General features: G+C 32.3%; 1 protein-coding gene across 3 annotated transcripts in view; it reads right to left on the reverse strand.

The window, feature by feature from the left end:
• Window positions 1-2,270: 2,270 nt before the first annotated feature.
• LOC134281660 (multimerin-2-like) overlaps window positions 2,271-18,332 on the reverse strand; it is a 28,537-nt gene continuing 12,475 nt past the window's right edge. Inside the window, exons 2-3 of one of the 3 annotated variants that reach the window (XM_062764096.1) lie at window positions 3,331-3,679; window positions 2,271-3,051 (exon numbers count right to left, since the gene is read on the reverse strand). In XM_062764096.1, coding sequence (XP_062620080.1) covers window positions 2,621-3,051; window positions 3,331-3,541 — 642 coding nt within the window. In that variant the 5' untranslated portion in view covers window positions 3,542-3,679 and the 3' untranslated portion in view covers window positions 2,271-2,620. Of the gene's footprint in view, window positions 3,052-3,330; window positions 3,717-16,131; window positions 16,402-18,332 lie in introns of those variants that run through there. The other 2 variants (XM_062764095.1, XM_062764097.1) reach the window with 2 other exon arrangements.

The following is an 18,332-nucleotide window of genomic DNA, read 5'->3' on the forward strand; positions in this document are numbered from 1 at the left end:
CTGAACCAACCTCTGATGTTACCAAAGTTTCATAATTAACCTGCACATATCTTTTTTTATTTCGACTTTTTAGTTTAATATAAATCCACTGACTGACATAATAAAGATGGAATTTTTGAATGCTGTAACCAACAATCGTTATGGCTATTATTTAAAAGTTAGATTTTGAGGTAAAAATTCTATTTGATGAAAAATTAAAATAAATAAGTCATGATTACGCGAACCTGTTTAGCTATAGAAATAATTTAGTTCTTGAGCAAAGGAAATATTCTACAGCTTTTTTTTTTTGCTGTCGATAAGTTTGTCAAACGTTTTGTGTTACTGAAGTTTAATGGTATTACTATTGAACGGAAAAGTAACTAGCTTACCTTAAGAGAGGAAAGCCACGTTTGCAATAAAACTTAAAAGTAAAAAGAAAGTATCTTTAAGCAGCGACAGATTACTCTCTAAGAACTTTTAAACTGCATGCTGAGTTTGTTACCGTATTGATGTTTGTCTGATTTAACTGAAGGTAAAGGGAAGTGTTAAAAGTTGAGTAGGAAACATTAAATCAACTTTCAGAAAATGATTTCAGCATAATGGAAACAAAGATTTATGTGTTACAGTGTGTCTTCGGTCGTTTTAGAAATCCAGATTGGTATTATTGCTATTTCAGTCAAATTTGTATAAAAAGAATTGGTTTTACAATGCTTTACTGAACTTAACGTTACAACACTTTTTCTTCCTTTTTGCTGTCTTTCTCATAATTTTACTTATCTTTTAAAGAATGTATATCGATTCATGCTTACTAAATTATGTATTTATCTGAAAATAATACAGATTTGTTTACAGACTATACTGATTTGCCAATGATACCTAAATGTTCTAAGATTGTAGCATTTATTTTTATAATACTTGATATATCAAATACAATTAACATGCTTTAAGATTATAGTATTTTTATAAAAGTGATATTATAATGTGATATACAAAGTATATCAGATAGAATGTATTTATATCATAGATTACTTCAATAAACATCTTCATGAAGGTCATCATAGTTAACTTAATGTTTATCTTTATATATTTAAAGGCTATTTTTTTTCTATTTAAATTGTATTCACCGTGATTCTATATTTCTACAGGCAACTATTCTTTTTTTCAATTTTACTTGTTTAAATCTCAATTTTGACTTAGTAACTAATGGTCCAATGGCGAAGAGAAGCAATCATGTTAACATTTTTCGTGTCATCTCTCTAGATCCTCTAGATTATAAAAAAAGCATTTTCTGCTTAAGTAACCATTCATTGATAAACCTGTCTAGAAGAAAGGGAAAACCCGATCACTGCGCTGGAGGAAAGATTTGAGGCAATAAGTATAGAAAAAACGATTTACAGAGCGAGTGATTAAAGAGTGATTAAAGAATCTGAAGATTAAGCATAAACATACAATAACAGCAAGCTAGTACGCCGGTATATGAGCAGAACGTGTGTTTTCTTCACTTTTGCCGAATCCAGCTAGAATGGATGAGAAATTATTGGTGCCGAACAAAAAGCGGGAAATTCCTAACAAGAAATGCAGTTTGATAAACTTTTGGTTGACAATATTTTCGTATTGCATCGTAAAACACAAATTCTCGTGGAGATTTAATTTTCGTTATTTCGAGGTTTGAATCGACCTACGAATTCAAGTCCACCACGAAATGTAAAATATGACATACATAACTACTCAACAATTCTACATCCACGAAATCAAACCTACGAACCAAGAGTTTTTCCTAAAACCACGAAACCTTGACCCCACGATAATGTGTGATTTTACAGTATATCTAGAACGCAATAATCGTCATTGTAAAAAAGCAATTTTTGATCGGTATAACAATATCAATCTACTCCAATTACGACTCGAGAGAAAAAAAATCTCGCTTTTTAGCACCGTAGGTCAAGGGAGAGCGGCGAAGATGTGGAACTGTATTGACTACGGAGTATAAGTCTATTAAAATATTAGTGAGGGCCAGCCTTAGCCTTCCCCAAACATCCCTCTAAAATTATATATTTTCTAATGTTATGTTCACCGATGAATTAAGTCGGTAGCAACTGAAAATGCTTTCCATAACTATTTCTGTCAATTCGGAATTCGGAATTTCTCAACTTTGAGAAAAATAAATCCCTATAATCAACTTGAAGGTCACAAGCAGTTGAACATAACGTAGTATTTTGGTAACACTGTTGGATATCAACCAATAAGAGAGGTAGGAAAGATTCAATTAAATAATAACGCTTGAACAAACGTTTATTTTGTTAAAACAATTTTTTATTGATGCATAAATGTCTGTAGAATGAAAATTTCTCTTGCAAATTGTCAATACAGGGAGTGAAAGATTAACTTTAAGAGTGTTTCTCGATCAGATATATAAAATTGTCATCAATTGCTTTTTTAATAAACATTCAACAAAATCAGTTATTGCTTTGATCAACCAAAAGCAACTCGGTGTTTTAAATTTTTCAAACAAGGTTCGATATAGTACTCCCTGAAATCAATAGCAATTTAATTATTACTGACATAAATGTAATTGAATGCTGTATTTCTTTTCTAATTACATTTTAACAGAATATGAGAGCAAGGTATCTCATTGTTGAGGTTAAGTTTTCCTTAAGAGGATTCCAGTAAATGTGGACTGTATGTTACTTCCAACACCACTACTACCACCATAGACATGTTCACTAGATCCATAAATCTGAATCCAGACATGGTCATCTTTGTTCACGTTTATGATAACCATAGCTGAACTGGAGTCTGCCCCTCCTGGATGAGGGATATAATTTGAAGCGCGAGATGTACCTCCGACAATCAACTGGGTATAAAAACCACTGCTTCCTGTAGCTATGGTCCAGTGGAACATGTAGATGCCTGTCTGGGGAGCAATAAAGATTCCGTCTTCTGTGTGGTAGTGGTTTCCGATGTTGATGTACGTCTGTTCAAATCTTATGACTGTTCGGGTACTGATACCGCTTGTAGTTGAGGATTTGTATGCAGAAAAAAGAACAGGATCTGACTGATCGACTAGAACACCTAAAATGAAAATTAATGACAATTGAATTTTGTTTTTCAATTATTTCAATTGTTTTTCTTAGTGTGTCATTCAAATTCATATTCTTATACTTAGTTTTTTATTTGATAACAATAATATTCTCTTAAAGACATAATCAAAATTAAAACTTAAAAAAAATTCTTTTCTTTTTACTTTTTATTTAATATTTTTTTAATTCAAAATACACATGTAATCCTTTCAATTACTTGGTCGCTTTAAATAAAACAACCAATTTGATCCCGTCTATAAAATAATCTTACCAGATCTGAGAGCAAGTACATCCAATGATGGCAGATCGACATCGTTTCTTCCTGTCAGTAGCTGTCCTAAGACTCGCTCTGTAGCTTTCAGTCGTTGTTCTGTCTTTGATAGACGTTCTTCCAGACTGGTCAAATTCCGGCCTTTCAAGAGCGTGGTCAGTTCAGCCGTTGATACTATGGCAAAGAGGAGGGGTAGTTGATAAAGGAGCATTTTGGAAATCTAATCGCTTGAAAACTTATAAATTTTGTCCTTTTCGGTTGGTACTGCTCGGTAGCTCGCTCGATCAGGCTATGTTCAAATTTAAGCGAGTTGATTCTCTTATAATATGCAATGCTCAATTTAGCTCACCTGTTTAGTCTTTATTATAAAGGTTTTCCATTTGCATTCAGTTTTACTGAACAGCATCAAACGCTTTAAGATATTTGATTACATAGATTTCTAATTGTAATACCAAACACAGAATTTTTTTAATCCCTTTTCATGAAAATCTCATTATATATTTTTTTATTGTCCGTAACTTTTTCAGAAGACAGAAGATAATAGGTAAGATTTTTTCAAGCTATCAGATAGAATATATATTGAATGCTGGAATCCTCCTGCTTCCATTATTTTTAGACACCCAAAGCCACATTTTCTGTTTTTTATATTAACAGTATAATAGTATGCTTGATTTCTAATATGCAGGTTACTGAAATTGGCCTGTATCTTATTAAATTCCCTTAAGTATTATTAGAGTTTCCATAAGGGCGTTCAAGTATCCGGGTTTTCCTTTTCTCCTTAACTTTAAGAAACAAAGTTTCCTGTAAACTTCTCTTAGTATGAAAAATGAGTTGTTAAATTTGTATCTGGGTCGTCTCTTCTTAAATGTTGAATTGTTCGCATTTTTCTCTGTGGAAAAAAAGAGGTATAAAGATTAAAGAACATCTGAAAACCATTATTTTATTTAACTATCGCATAAGTTGCGAAATATTTATCCTTTTTGATTTACTTATTTTTGTTTCATTTCTTTAATCTATTTCATGATACATGGATTCATGAATACCAGGTTTATACCATAATTTTATATTTAAGCTAGATCGTTAGATAATGAATTTTCAGTCAGTCTCATCATCGATAGAGATAATAGGCAGTTGCAGAGCTCTTTATAAAACTTTCACTGACATACTGTATATAAAGTATATGACAATAGGACTGCGTTAAATTAGGCCATTCCAAGTTTTTTTTCTATGTGTAGCGTCCGCGTGCGCCTTGGTTTTTGACACCCCATATCAGAAAAAAACAACACCGGGAGTCCTGAAATTGATTAATTAAGTTAATTTCTTTTTTATTTTGTCAATGTTTCAAAATAATTCTGTATAGTATGTTATATTGGGTGCATTTTAAGCATTTAAGAGTCATTCTCTGTAAGCATCAAAATGGGCTGGAAATTGAAAATCACGGATTTTGCTGAAACTTGGTGAAATAATTACATTATAGGCCCCATTTACAAAACTATTATTAAAAGTGATCAATTGGTCTTGTTTCCATGGCAACCAGGTTACCTGTTTTTGCACATCTATAGGTGGTAAATGCCTAAAATGGTATTTCTTTCAATTAATGTACATTTAATTTAATAAAGGTGATTATTTTTCTTTCCTTTGAAATAATTTGTAATTTGTATTTTCTATACAAAAAACTTGAAAAAAATGTTTGGACCTGTCGTTAAATGCCAAATAACAGAAAAAAATTGCCTTGAAAAAGGGGGGTTGAACATAACAGTGTACACAAAAAACGCAGGCACTGGTGGAATATTCTGATGCTCTGAATTTCACTTTATACATTGATGAAGAACATATGAAAAAACTGGAGAGGTAATATTTACTTTAAGAAAATAAATTGATTGTAAATTTTGTAAAAACCTCTCAATTTACACATATTTTTGTCAGGAGTTATTTCCCTTTTCGGAAATCTTTTGCTTTAATCGATGAAAATGAAAGTAAAAGTACACAGTAATCTCTGTTGAGATTCTGCTGGGCTAGATATTTGGACTGACGCCCGCATAATCTCTGGACAGCCATATATATTTCATGTCTGGAGATCAAGTCCCAACTTCGGCCGACTATAGCAAGAATAATTCACCTAAGCCACACAGCTGCTCGCTTCAATTAAGTCATTTGGTTGTTTATTTGACCCTCTATCACTTTTATTTCTACATTGCTTACCTTTTAGACATGTAAATCCCAACATAGAAATATTCACTGAAATTTCAGTTTTAAATATGGCTCCTGTAACGAAATTGTTTACCTCCTCAAATAAAAGAGTTCTTATAGTCTGTTTTTATCCTGATTGATGTTCAATAGCCACAGAAGACATTGGTTCAGATTCACCAAGGGTAAAAACAGACTATAAGAACTCTTTTATGGAGACGTCACCATTGCCGGTGAAGGGCTGCAAATTTGGGCCTATGCTCGGCACTCAGGGCCATTGAGCAGGGAGGGATCTTTATCGTGCCACACCTGCTGTGACACGGGGCCTCGGTTTATACGGTCTCATCCGAAGGACCGCCCCATTTAGTCGCCTTTTACCACAAGCAAGGGGTACTGAGGACCTATTCTAACCCGGATCCCCACGGCAACTTTGAAGAGTAAATACTGTGTGGTTTGGATATTTTCAGGGGTTTTAATCCAACTTGTGAAGTATTTAACATTACCCATAGTTAAATGATTGTTCAGGTTGTGTATAGATGTGATAAACTTAAAAATGAATTGCATCCTATGAAATTCCTGCCTATGTGACAAGTGCTGCATCATTGAAAAAAGTGTTTAAAAACAAAGTAGGTATCGTCAGTTACGTGGACTTCAGCACTAAGGGTGGGATAATAAGGTTTTTATGAAGAAATATACATGACAAAAAGAAGCACTAGGTAAGTACCAATGAAATATTTACATGTGCCACGTACATTGAAAGTTGCACATGCATTTATTTTGTATGAGTTTTTTAATAATAGGGCATGACTATAGTATATTTATTATAAAAATAACTTTAAAGTACCCAAAGCCTAAATAATGACATGATTCTAATTATATCATTAATTTACAGTAAAGGCATATTATCAATCTTATTAAAATCAGGTGTTGATGAAAATTATATAAACCATCTGTCAGGCCATCCTTAAAAAAATGTTTGTTTGGAATTGCCGCCTAATCGGTTTCAGACACAGGAGGGAGAAAAATCATTTTATTGTTAATTGAAGGTAAATTTTAAATTTTTGATAATAATCTCAGTAAACAGTCAATACGAATTCTGATTTTTTTTTTTTTTTAAAAAGTATCTACAATCAACTAAAAAAACCTAATTTTTTGGTTAAAAAATAATTGCGATGCAAGGTATTTCATCAATTTTTTAAAGAATTAATTTCGTTTATTTATCTTTATTTTAAATTACCGGTAATTAATATTTTTATTTTACATGTTGAGCTTATGAAATCACATCGCTAAACTGAACACGGGACAAATGTGCAATTTTCTTTTAGATTTCAATTTGTGCAGGGCTGAAATTTGTTGATGCATTTTTTTTTTGAAATGGGGATCGATGGTCGTGGGTGAATGTGCCCTTTCATTCGAACTTGAAATTATTGCAAAAAATAAATTAATATCAGATTATTTTATTGCATCAGAGAAAAAATAAATTAGATTTTTAGTCATAGCAAACACTGTCACAGTTGAATTTAAGCCAAATTTATAATACAATGTGTACACTTTACTGAAACAATGTATAATGTCTTGGTTTTGCCAAAGAATAGATATTTCTTCTTTTAAAGCAGTTCAGTGAGATCAAATCAATTGAATGGCGTCATTTTAAAAACTTTTAAGCTTGTGTGTTATGTTTTGGCTTGTGTTTTTTTTTTTTTTTTTTTTTGCTTATAGGTAGGTAGGTTTTTGAAAGATGGGTGGACGCTAAACAGAGAAAAAAAATGGAATGGACTTATTTATAGTGAAACTGTGAGTAATGTTGGTTATTCTCTATGTACCTTACTATGTTTATTTATTAACTCAAACAAGTTTACGAACAAAACATTTAAATTTTTGGCTACTGGGTTATCTCTTATAAATATTGCACGTAGTTGAGTGTAACATTGAAAATTTTCACCCCAAGAAAACCATTGTCAACCGAGGCGCAGCCGAGGTTGACAATGGTTTTCGAGGGTTGAAAATTTTCAATATTACATTGATTCAACTACATGCAATATTTATTATATTATACTGAATGTTTTATACAAATACATATTACAGTGAACCGTGCGCGCATAAATTTCGCGCAGTCGCTATTTTTGTCATACCATCCGTTGTCAAGCCAATGTTAACTGCATGTTGCTACACAGGAGGGCGTGGCTTCATTATTCAGCGGGTAGTAGTGTTTTTTATCAAATGTTTCTCGACGAATCAGATTCAAGTATTTTACATGAAAGTATAATATTTTAAAAATCTTATATTTTTTTTATATTAACGGTGGATGCATAGAAAATGTTTCTCTTGAAAAGCTGAATCCAGTTGACACATGTTTTTACCATAAATATTATTTTATTCCACTTCCGAGCACAACTGCTGCTAGTTTGATTCTATTCATCCTCCGGTGTCATGTACTGTGATTCGTTAGATATCGTCTGTTCGCCAAACGTCTATTTCAATACCTTAATTTCCTTTATTGTGAATGTAAACATGTTCGTAGCACCGTTTTTAAAATCAGACGCCAACCTAAAAAAAAAACCCATTGACACACAAAATGAGAAAAGAAAAACCGTAAACTCCCTAATTGAACTTGAAAATCCTATTAGGGAGAGAGAGAGAGAGAGAGTTGAACTTGTATCTAACTCTTTGGTATATATGTTTCAAAGCTATCATTTGCCATTATTTGCTCTCACAGCAACAAAAAGGGAAATCAGTATCATAAAGAAAATGTACATATTTTAGAAACTGCAGCAATTAAATGACTGTACGTGTTTAATTTGGGGAGTTCCCTCCGTTTCCAAAAGCGCCCTACGGACCTGAAAACAAAGTACATGTATGACTGTTCTGCCAGCGACCCTACTTTTTCTTCTATTATGTTTAAAATGATTTTTCACAACTAAACGAAAGTTTTTTTTTCATTTATACGGAAGATATTTTCTATTAATAGATGATTGGTCAACTGCATAAAATTTCAAATTGGTCATATTTGGAAGAAAATAGATATTTCATAATATAGTGGGGATGTTTATTGCAAAGGTACGAACGACTTTGGTCACAATCTGCATCACAACATTATAATCGGGTTTTTTTTTCAATTTGTACACTTTAATCTGTAAAATTTACATTTTAATCTGCAAAATTTACAGTTTAATCTGTAAAATTTACATTTAATCTATAAATTTTACACTTTAATCTGTAAATTCTACACATTAGAGTGTAAAATTTACACTTTAATCTGTGAATATTACACATATTATGTGTAAATTTTACACTTTAATCTGTAATCTTTACACATTAATTTGTAGAATTTTACTTAATTAAGTAGATGAGAATTTGTATGCAGAAAAAATGATTGGGTCTGTTTGATCGACCAGAACTCCTATAGATGAAATGAAATTTCACAGAATTTATGTTTTGAAAATACAATGGATTCATAATTAGTAACAACAAACCAATTTCGTTGGCAATCTATATTATTATTATAGTTTGCAATTAAGTGTGAAGTTTTGCGTTACGTCACGATCTAGTTGACAGCCTCCTAACTGCAAGCTTTATGACTGGAACTTTCTTCTTATCCCTGATTGGTTGCTCGTGCAACATACTATTTCCGTGTCCATGTTGATAATATGAGTTGACCAATCACTTGAATTGTTTACGATGGATGCATCTGACGAAATTGATCGCAAAACTTTACACTTACCTGAAATTAATAAGGGGGCCGACTGGGGATTTATTGTGTGAAAAACTGCAATAGTGAAACTCTACATTTTTATGTCATATATAACTTACATTAACTTCCGTGTAGCTGCAGAACTGTAGCTCTCCGAAAAAAATATATTTATGTCTTCTAATGCTTATAGGCAAGATCACCGCAGCTTGTTTTTGCTAATTTTGTAAAAGTCAAATAAAACACTTTCATGTTGATGAATAATGTCATTTATTAAAATGACGGTATAAATGTGAACAATTTAACAAACAAGAAGGGGGATCAGATTCACAAGCTTTGCTTATCAGTTACGTAAAATATGATAATGTCTGATCCCCCAAAAATGACTAGAAAAAAGTATCTGTAAGACAAGACAATCAAAACATCATATTAAAAATTTAGCAAATAGATGGCACATCAAAACAAAATAGGCCACAAAATGTGATATGCAGGTCACATCCATGTAAGATGTGACATGCAAATCACATCCGTGCCATCCAAGGTGAGCTTGCACACATCAAATCTATATGAAGGCAGTTAATCACTGGCCTCTCCATACATTACATCTTAAAGTAATAAAATGAAAAATAAAATCTACCTTTCATTAATTATTCCATCACCAGTTATCACGAGAATGTAGTTACATGTCATATAATGAAGGAAAATAAATTGCATTAATATAATATCCGAGCAATGTTAATAAATAACGATATTGAGTAATACATGTAAGTATGGAAGAAAACTAATTTCAGAGTAAATGACAAATCGAAAAGTATTGTTTATCGAGCCAGCAAGTAAGCAAAGTCAGATGAGGCGTATTTAGATATCCAACAGCAGTTATTCACTGACCTGTCAATGTGGGAATGAACATGATCCTTAAGGTATTTTTAATTGTAAGAGTAGAACAAAACAGCAGTTAAATCACTGACCTGTATTTAAACTACATCCTAATATCTAACTATTTATCATGAATAGAACAAAACAGCAGTTAAGGGGGATGTACAAGCCATATTAGATCTAGTCTGGTGTAAAATAAGAAATACCAAGAATGTGCTTAATACTCTACTAAACTAGCCAAAAGTTACTCAAAATGCTAATGCACTAATTACCTACTGTTAGAGACCAAAATTAGTAAATAATTAAGTTTATTTTGTTTTAATTAGGAGGAAATTAATCATGTTAGAACTGCGCAGCTACAGCATTCACGAGATGAAAAATGCATTGAAATTGGTGTTAGTTTGATTCATTGATAATATGGCTACAACCATTTGTTTCGCTTTTTTCTTGTCATTATCAATAATTCTTGAAAATTTGATTTTTCATATGGGTGTCTTCCTGAGGCCATGTGTTTATTTCGTCCGCCATTCCTCTGTCACACAGAGTTCGAATAACATTGATTTTAGAATAAATACGACCATAATAACATCAAGACAAGAAATAACTAATAATTATCATTAGGTTATATTACTTACTACTTTTATTTGTTGCATCGCATCGTCTGATTAATTAAAAACCGCGATTTTAACCCCACTCCAGCAAATCGGGAAAAACTGTTTTGTTTACAGCTCGAATTTCCTCGATAATATCATTCCACTGAGCACGTGGTTGGCATGTGCATATATCTGCTGTGGATAGATGCGTTTATTACTGTGATTATATTTAATTTTTCATGGAAGAAGTCTTGATAATTTGTTGGTTTTTTTAAAACTCAAGAAAAAAGTTAAAATATGTCCTAAACATATGTGTTTACGGCGGGTCTTTTTTCTGTGGCGATAGAAGTTATTTTCAAATGGGGCACTGCAAGGAGGTTGCTAAGCATTTTATTTGAAAATGTTAAACAATATGCGGTGCATGAAAAACAAACTGTAATTACATGTCTTACATTCGAAAATTTGGTACATATGTCTATTTTGTTTAGCAGTTAGATAGAAAAAAATAGGCAGTTAGAGGATTTCCTTCAGGCACCTCACATAAATAGCTAGATTGTTTGCAATGAACCATACATTGTATGGAGTAATGTTTGGACATAAAACGTATCATGTCTCCTTATGTTGACAACGTTGTAAGCTCTCGCTCATTGAACATACGAAGCTTGATAAAATATATTGAGTCGTTTCTTTGAAATTTAGAAGCAAGCACAGTGTTTGCAAAGAAAGGTCCATTGCATCTGCTATGTCTATCATCGCAAAAAAACAAGAGGCCCAGGGGCCACATCGGTCACCTGAGCAATTGGCTAAGAAAAAGCACACATCAGATCAGAACTGAAAGTTTACCAAGGGGGGAGGAGGGGGCTTGAATTTTAAACCCCCGGGGGTCATGATTAGAACAAACTTCAATCTACACTACCTGAGGATGATTCCATATGAGTTTCATCTTTCCTGGCCCAGTGGTTCTTGAGGAGAAGATTTTTTAAGATTTTTCCTATATATTGCTCTGTAAAACTTTGATCGTCCATTTTGGCCCCACCCTACCCCCAGGGGTCATGATTTGAACAAACTTGAAGCTACAATATGTACACTACCTGAGGATGATTCTATATGAGTTTCATCTTTCCGGGACCAGTGGTTCTTGAAAAGAAGATTTTTTAAAAATGCCATTAATTTTTCTCTAATTCATAATAATCTCCCCTTGGAAAAGGGCATGGCCCTTCATTTGAACAAACTTGAATCCCCTATACCCAAGGATACTTTGTAGCAAGTTTGGTTGAAATTGGCCCAGTAGTTCTTGAGAAGAAGATGAAAATGTGAAAAGTTTACGACAACGACGACGCCAACGACGATAGACAACGGACAAATTTTGATCAGAAAAGCTCACTTGAGCCTTTGGCTCAGGTGAGCTAAAAATGAGAGGCTACCCCCCCCCCTTGAAAATCATACGTTTGTTTTTCAAAATAGTGCTAAAGATTCAAAAGTTTCGCATTACTAAATATGTGATGGAACATGTACTAGCCTTATAAGACCAATTGTTATAAAAATATTTGGTTGCCCTCTCTCCCGATCTATTGCCTAGAAATGGCAATTTTTTTTACATCTCATTACACGATATTTTTTTTCTTTCGTCAACAAATATGTTTAAATGTTTAGGAATTTTTTCTCACCTATAAATACGGACCCAATAATTTTTCCTTGAGTTGAGAGGACCACCAAACGTCATTTTAAAGATGGTATAAAATATTTAATTATGTTGATTTTTTTTTTCTTTTATACTCTGTAAATTTGTAAATTTGACAAAAAGGGTAAATAGAAGAAAGTTTTTTTTATACATTAAATCTCCTAACCCACTCTGAATTATTTCATTCCTTTTCAAATGTTGCTCCGCTGTAATGAAAATTGTAAATGTTTATTTGACAGAGTATACGGGGGGGGGGTGTGATCAAAAAGTAAACGATATCTTAGGTATTTGATAGTTATATTATTGTTGAAATATTCAAGTATTTTTCAAAGTGAAAATTGGAGGTCTTTAATAGCATATTGCTTAAGTAAAAACACATCCCTTTTCAAACTTGCTTTCACCGGGCAACATAACATGTATCATATTTAACCATCTGCCTTCCTTCACTAAAACGATCTATCCAATCATTGATTGAATTTAGATGAAGTCATTTTTCTAAATAAACTGTGAACAAATCCTTATACGCTACTTCAAAGGCATGTTTTAGATATACCATAAATATTTTTAAGTCGTTTGTTGAACGAGTTCCACAGAGACAACCATTTTTCGTCACAAGTACCTGCATGATGACGTCATTTTCACATTGTAAGATAAACTTTATTCAGCATATTATTTATAGAACTTGTGTTTGGCTATGTGTGCACCAAATTTGTTTCTAATCTGAATTGTGGTTTTGTAGAGATAGTTAGCGAACTTTTTGATCACCCCTCGTACTAGTAGGTACTAAAACAAGGTCATTCATATCGATTTTATGTGTTTAATTTCTTTGTGTTTCATTGTTGATAATTAAAATTTTGATAGATATCATGTTATCTGTGGCAAACTTACAAACTCTTAATTCTTAACTTTGATGGTACTCATTTTTCCTTACCATGAATCAAAGAGTTTAAGATTTTTTCTTTTATATCAATACGTACACTATTTGACAATAATAAAAATAAATAAATTAATTCAAGCCACACTATAACACATATCCTCTTTTAAAAGTGTTCAAACTATTTGAAATATTTTGCAACTGTAATTCTCTTCTACATTTAAAGATTGTTATGTCCCTCCATATTAAGAAGAGGTCTGGAAAACAAAATTTTGTGCTAAAAATAGACCACGTGCTGCTATCCATGAACTACTTTCATGATTCTTTACACTCTTTTTGAAGACAACGATACCTTGTTTTGAACTTGAAATTATCATTTAAAAGTGCAAAATTTAGACATTTTCTCAATAAATGGTCGTAGAGAGAACATTAATGCACAGTTTGCGTATTTTTTTGGATTTTTTAAGGCTCTGCTGAATTCTGCAGCTGCGCAGTTCTAAGGAGTATATCAAAAGCATTTTTCTGCAAAAGTATAGATTATATATGCACAACACGCATTCAGTTATGCATATTTATTGTATCTTTATCATAAGGACTTAAAATTTGATCAAAATATAATGTATTTTAGCCATTTGAAGAAATGTTTACATTTTGTTCTCACTGCACTAAAGGTCCCCGTACATCCCCCTTAAATCACTGACCTGTATTTACACTACATCCTTAGTGAGTATCAAAATATTTATCGTGAGTATAACAAAACAGCAGTTAAATCACTGACCTGCATTTAAATTACATCCTAATATCTAACTATTTTTCACGAGTAGAACAAAACAGCAGTTAAATCACTGACCTGTATTTAAACTACATCCTAGTATCTAACTATTTATCATGAATAGAACAGAACTGCAGTTAAACACCGACTCGCAATTAAACTACATTCTAGAATCGTACTAATGGGAGTAGAACAAAAACAGCAATTGAATGCTAGATTTTTTTTTTTAATTATTATTATTTTTTTTAAGTAGATCAAAACAATAATTAACATTGGCCAATATTTGATCTTCATTCTTGTATGTTACAGATTATGTGAACTTATTAAGTTTAAGTGATTTTAAGCACATATATCTATGCAATGCATTTGAACTGTTGTTCTTCAAAATCCTAATAGAGATTTCTGAACAGTTTGTCTGTGTCTCATGAGTAGCTAACTATATACACATTTACGAAAGATCCAGACTTACAGATTTCCCTGCTTTGAAAAATTATTATATTATGCTAGCGACCGGGGGCTATCTATCGAGAGCATGCATATTTCCATATCTGTCCCTGACAGTGACAATGTGAAACATATCTTAATGAATTATCTAAATGTTGTTTAGCACTTTGTTGATTTAGTAGTTTCAATAATTATAACGATTAATGGTTGAAATCTAGTTATGTCAACAAACTTAAATTTTGGCAAATTCTACCTAGTGATGAGTGAGAATGCTCTTAGTTTAAGAAGTATTTTATTCATAATATACAAAGTGTACAATATGAATATGGATTGAACAGCAGGAAAAGGGCCTATATTAGTTCTCTCCATTTGAGATCAAGGTACAATTAAATTACTGTACCCGAAAAAAATATATATTGATAGACCGGAGAGCTACAGTGCCACCCATTGAAAAAACTGTATATTTATTGCGCACAAAAAAGTGCGCTCGGTTCTCGATTTATTTCTCCATGTTTTTAAAACTGTCATCTCAAAAAATTACTAACCGTGTGTTCCTAACATATGTTTCCACAACAAAAAAAATCCTTGTAATAGTTTTAAATGCCCTCCTGGCCCTGAAATTGAGATCATCAAATGTTGCCTACTTATACTGCCATTTTGGTTTGCATGATAATTCGGTCTAAATCGCTTCGTACAGATATAAACAACAAATGTGATTGATAGAGGAGTAAGGACTTTATTGAAATCTAGCTTTTTTGTAATTGAGGTACGAATTTGGAAGAATTAATCCATAACCGAGCGCACTTTTTTGAGCGCAATAAATATACAGTTTTTTTCAATGGTTGGCACTGTAGCTCTCCGGTCTATCAATATATGTTTTTTCTGAGAGCTACAGTTCTGCAGCTAACTTCAGTGTACATGCAAAGTTTTGGAAAATCTACCGTCCGGGTATTTTTGAGGGACCGTGTCAAAATACGGATACATTTACGTTAGGATTATATAGGGAAATGCCAATTATTAGCTCTTTAAAGCAAATTTTACAAATACTACAATAGACTTTTTGTTCAAACTATAATATATTTGATGAGTAATACTATATTATACAATATATGTAAGAAACACAAAATTTTACCGTCTTGTTACCAGAGGGGGCATCGCAAAATGCCAAAAACTAATTTTCCTGTTTTATAGAGTACTACAAAATATGACGGGCACAACGGATTCAAATGAAAACATTATAAAAACAATTGAGATATTCTCAATTTTCTATGTTTTAAATTTCAAGAGCGTATGTTTATTTTTTCTTTGATAACATTTTTGTTACCTCTTTCTTCAGGAGCTTCATGCAGTTTATCAACGACGTCAACCTACCTCTATCAATTGCAAAATCGGTTAAAAATCAGTTATATAAAATTGTAATTACATTTTAAAGCTATAATTTCCTAATTTTGTTTGATTTCAATAATTTAGCGAAAAAAGTTGCTTTAAAAGTTAAAACAGTAAAATACTAAATACACTTCGTTTTACAATGTAATATGATGCGCGAAATATTGCGCAATGGAAACCACAGTCGGTCCCCTTAAATTAATTTTATTTCATTATGATAAGGGAAATACATGACTGTACATTATGTTTTCTATATAATTTTCTCTTTTGGAAAAATTGACCACCATATAGTTTACCTACCATGTCCAAGGGATAGAACATCCAATGATGAAACATCGACATCAGATCTTCCCGCCAGTAGCTGTCCCAGTACTCGCTCTGTGGCGTTCAGGCGTTGTTTTGTCGACTGCTCCAGTCTAGATAAACGCTCCTCAACGCTGGTCAAATTCCTGGCTTTCAGGAGGGTGGTCAGTTCAGCCGTTGAGACTATGGCAAAAAGAAGCGACAAATGATAGAGAAGCATCTCTGGGGGTAATAGCTGAAACTATTTTTTACGTTTCCTTTGTGTCGCTACGCAGTTCTGTGCTAGAATATTAAAGATTTAAACAGAGAGCTCTTTTATAGATATTTACATTTTAGCTCATTTCTTCACTCAGCATCGTAGACTGCTCTGGCAAGTAGTAACATCATTTTCGAAAGGGGGTTGCAGAAACCTCGTGTTTGTCGTTGGGGAAGAGGGTAATTTCCAACTATTTTCAAAACCAAATTTCATTTATACACACTACCAAATTACTCTGATTTAACTTCTATGCAACAAAAAGGGGGAGGGATAACCAGCTTTTTAATGATTTTTAACAATTAAAACAGGTTATGCCTGAAAGAAATAATGGAGACACCTATCCCCGATACAATGTCCCTGCTGCTGATTTACATATTGATATATACTTGTCGCAAAATGGATGATTTGATTTCGATCAAACAATCATTGCACAATTCTACATTCATGCTTGTATTGTGGCCGATATAATTTTTTTTTCAGTCATCCGTCTTATTTATTTGAAGTTTAGCACGTGTCTTAATAATTTTCTACAAAAGGGACATTTTAATTTAAGGTACTACCCAAGTAAATATATTAATTATTTTAAACCACTCTGTGAGAATTAAAACATTAAACTATAAGCCCCCTCCCCCTATTTGTTGCTTGTAAATTTTCTGTTCTTTAATTAACATTAATGATTCCATTCATACAGGTTACTAAAATAGGCCAACGTGTTAAAAAAATGTTGTTTACTAATTGATAATTTTCTTAAGTACATGTCAAAATTATAACTGCCATACATTATATTGGTAATTCATTATTTCGTAAACAGCACTAGTATTTCAATTAACCAAGTTTTCCTTTTCTCCTTAACTTAAGAAGGCTTTTAATCTACATGTAATTAAACATGCTCCATCAAATTCTGGGAAATATTTGTAATTATATTGCTCACTTCAAATTCTGGAGGGAAACTTCCTATGTGTGGAGTTAGTGTGGGGTTCGTTTCATTCCTCGGCCTTAATATTGATCTTTTTTAATTCCCATCTAAAAAATAAATAAATAAATAAAAGAAAATTGTCGACAAACATTGAAAATAAAAGAAAATTGTCGACAAACATTGAAAATAAACTTTTCAAAATAATGAAGCGAAGACTCACTTATATTGAAAAATTTATTATACTATAAACAAAATGGTCCTTTATCCTCTTTTTACAGTGTGTGTAACTATGATATTTCAAAAGCTAATAATTTCAATCTTTAATTGTGAGATTTTTGCAAGTTTTGAAGACTTTACTTTAAGTACACTTTAATGTTAGATGAAGTTGTGAAAGAAAATTATTTTTAAGTGAGATTTTATGTATTAATTTTTCTCTTTTAATTTTGTCGCAGTATAGATATTCTGCACGCCTTGTTCGCACATCTTCTCTCATGTAAAGAATTAGCTAGATACTGGTCCAAAAGGACAATGGTCTTGATGTAATGTTCCATATTGCTATCGTATGGTAGAGGAACTTTGATTTAGTTATTTATTTATTTGGTTCCCTTTCTAAGGAAGAGATTCTTCAAAATCACAAGTCAGTTTTAAAAAATTCTGATATCCCCAGTAATCAAATACCTAAATTTAATTGAATCTGAACTTCAAAAATCCTTTAGGATATACACAGCGGGATCTAGCACAGTTTAACTCGGTAAACTCAGTTTAAAAATATTTTAGAAGAAAATGACAGAATTAAGTAATTCAGCACAAATCTTGAAAATTGAGTGAAAGACAAATGGATCCACATCAAATCACACCTCTAATCTTCAGCACAAATCTTGAAAATTGAGTGAAAGAACTTTTCACTCAAATGGAGACGCCACTACTTGCCGGTGGAAGCCTGCAAATACTTGCCGGTTGAGGGTTGTACTATACTTGTGGCCACTGAGATGTGAGGTATCTTCTTCGAACCAATACCTTCTGCGA

Source organism: Saccostrea cucullata, unplaced genomic scaffold, assembly GCF_032062105.1.
Source record: "Saccostrea cucullata isolate Sc308-1 unplaced genomic scaffold, CSIRO_AGI_Scuc_v1 ctg1055, whole genome shotgun sequence".
NCBI lineage: Eukaryota > Metazoa > Mollusca > Bivalvia > Ostreida > Ostreidae > Saccostrea > Saccostrea cuccullata.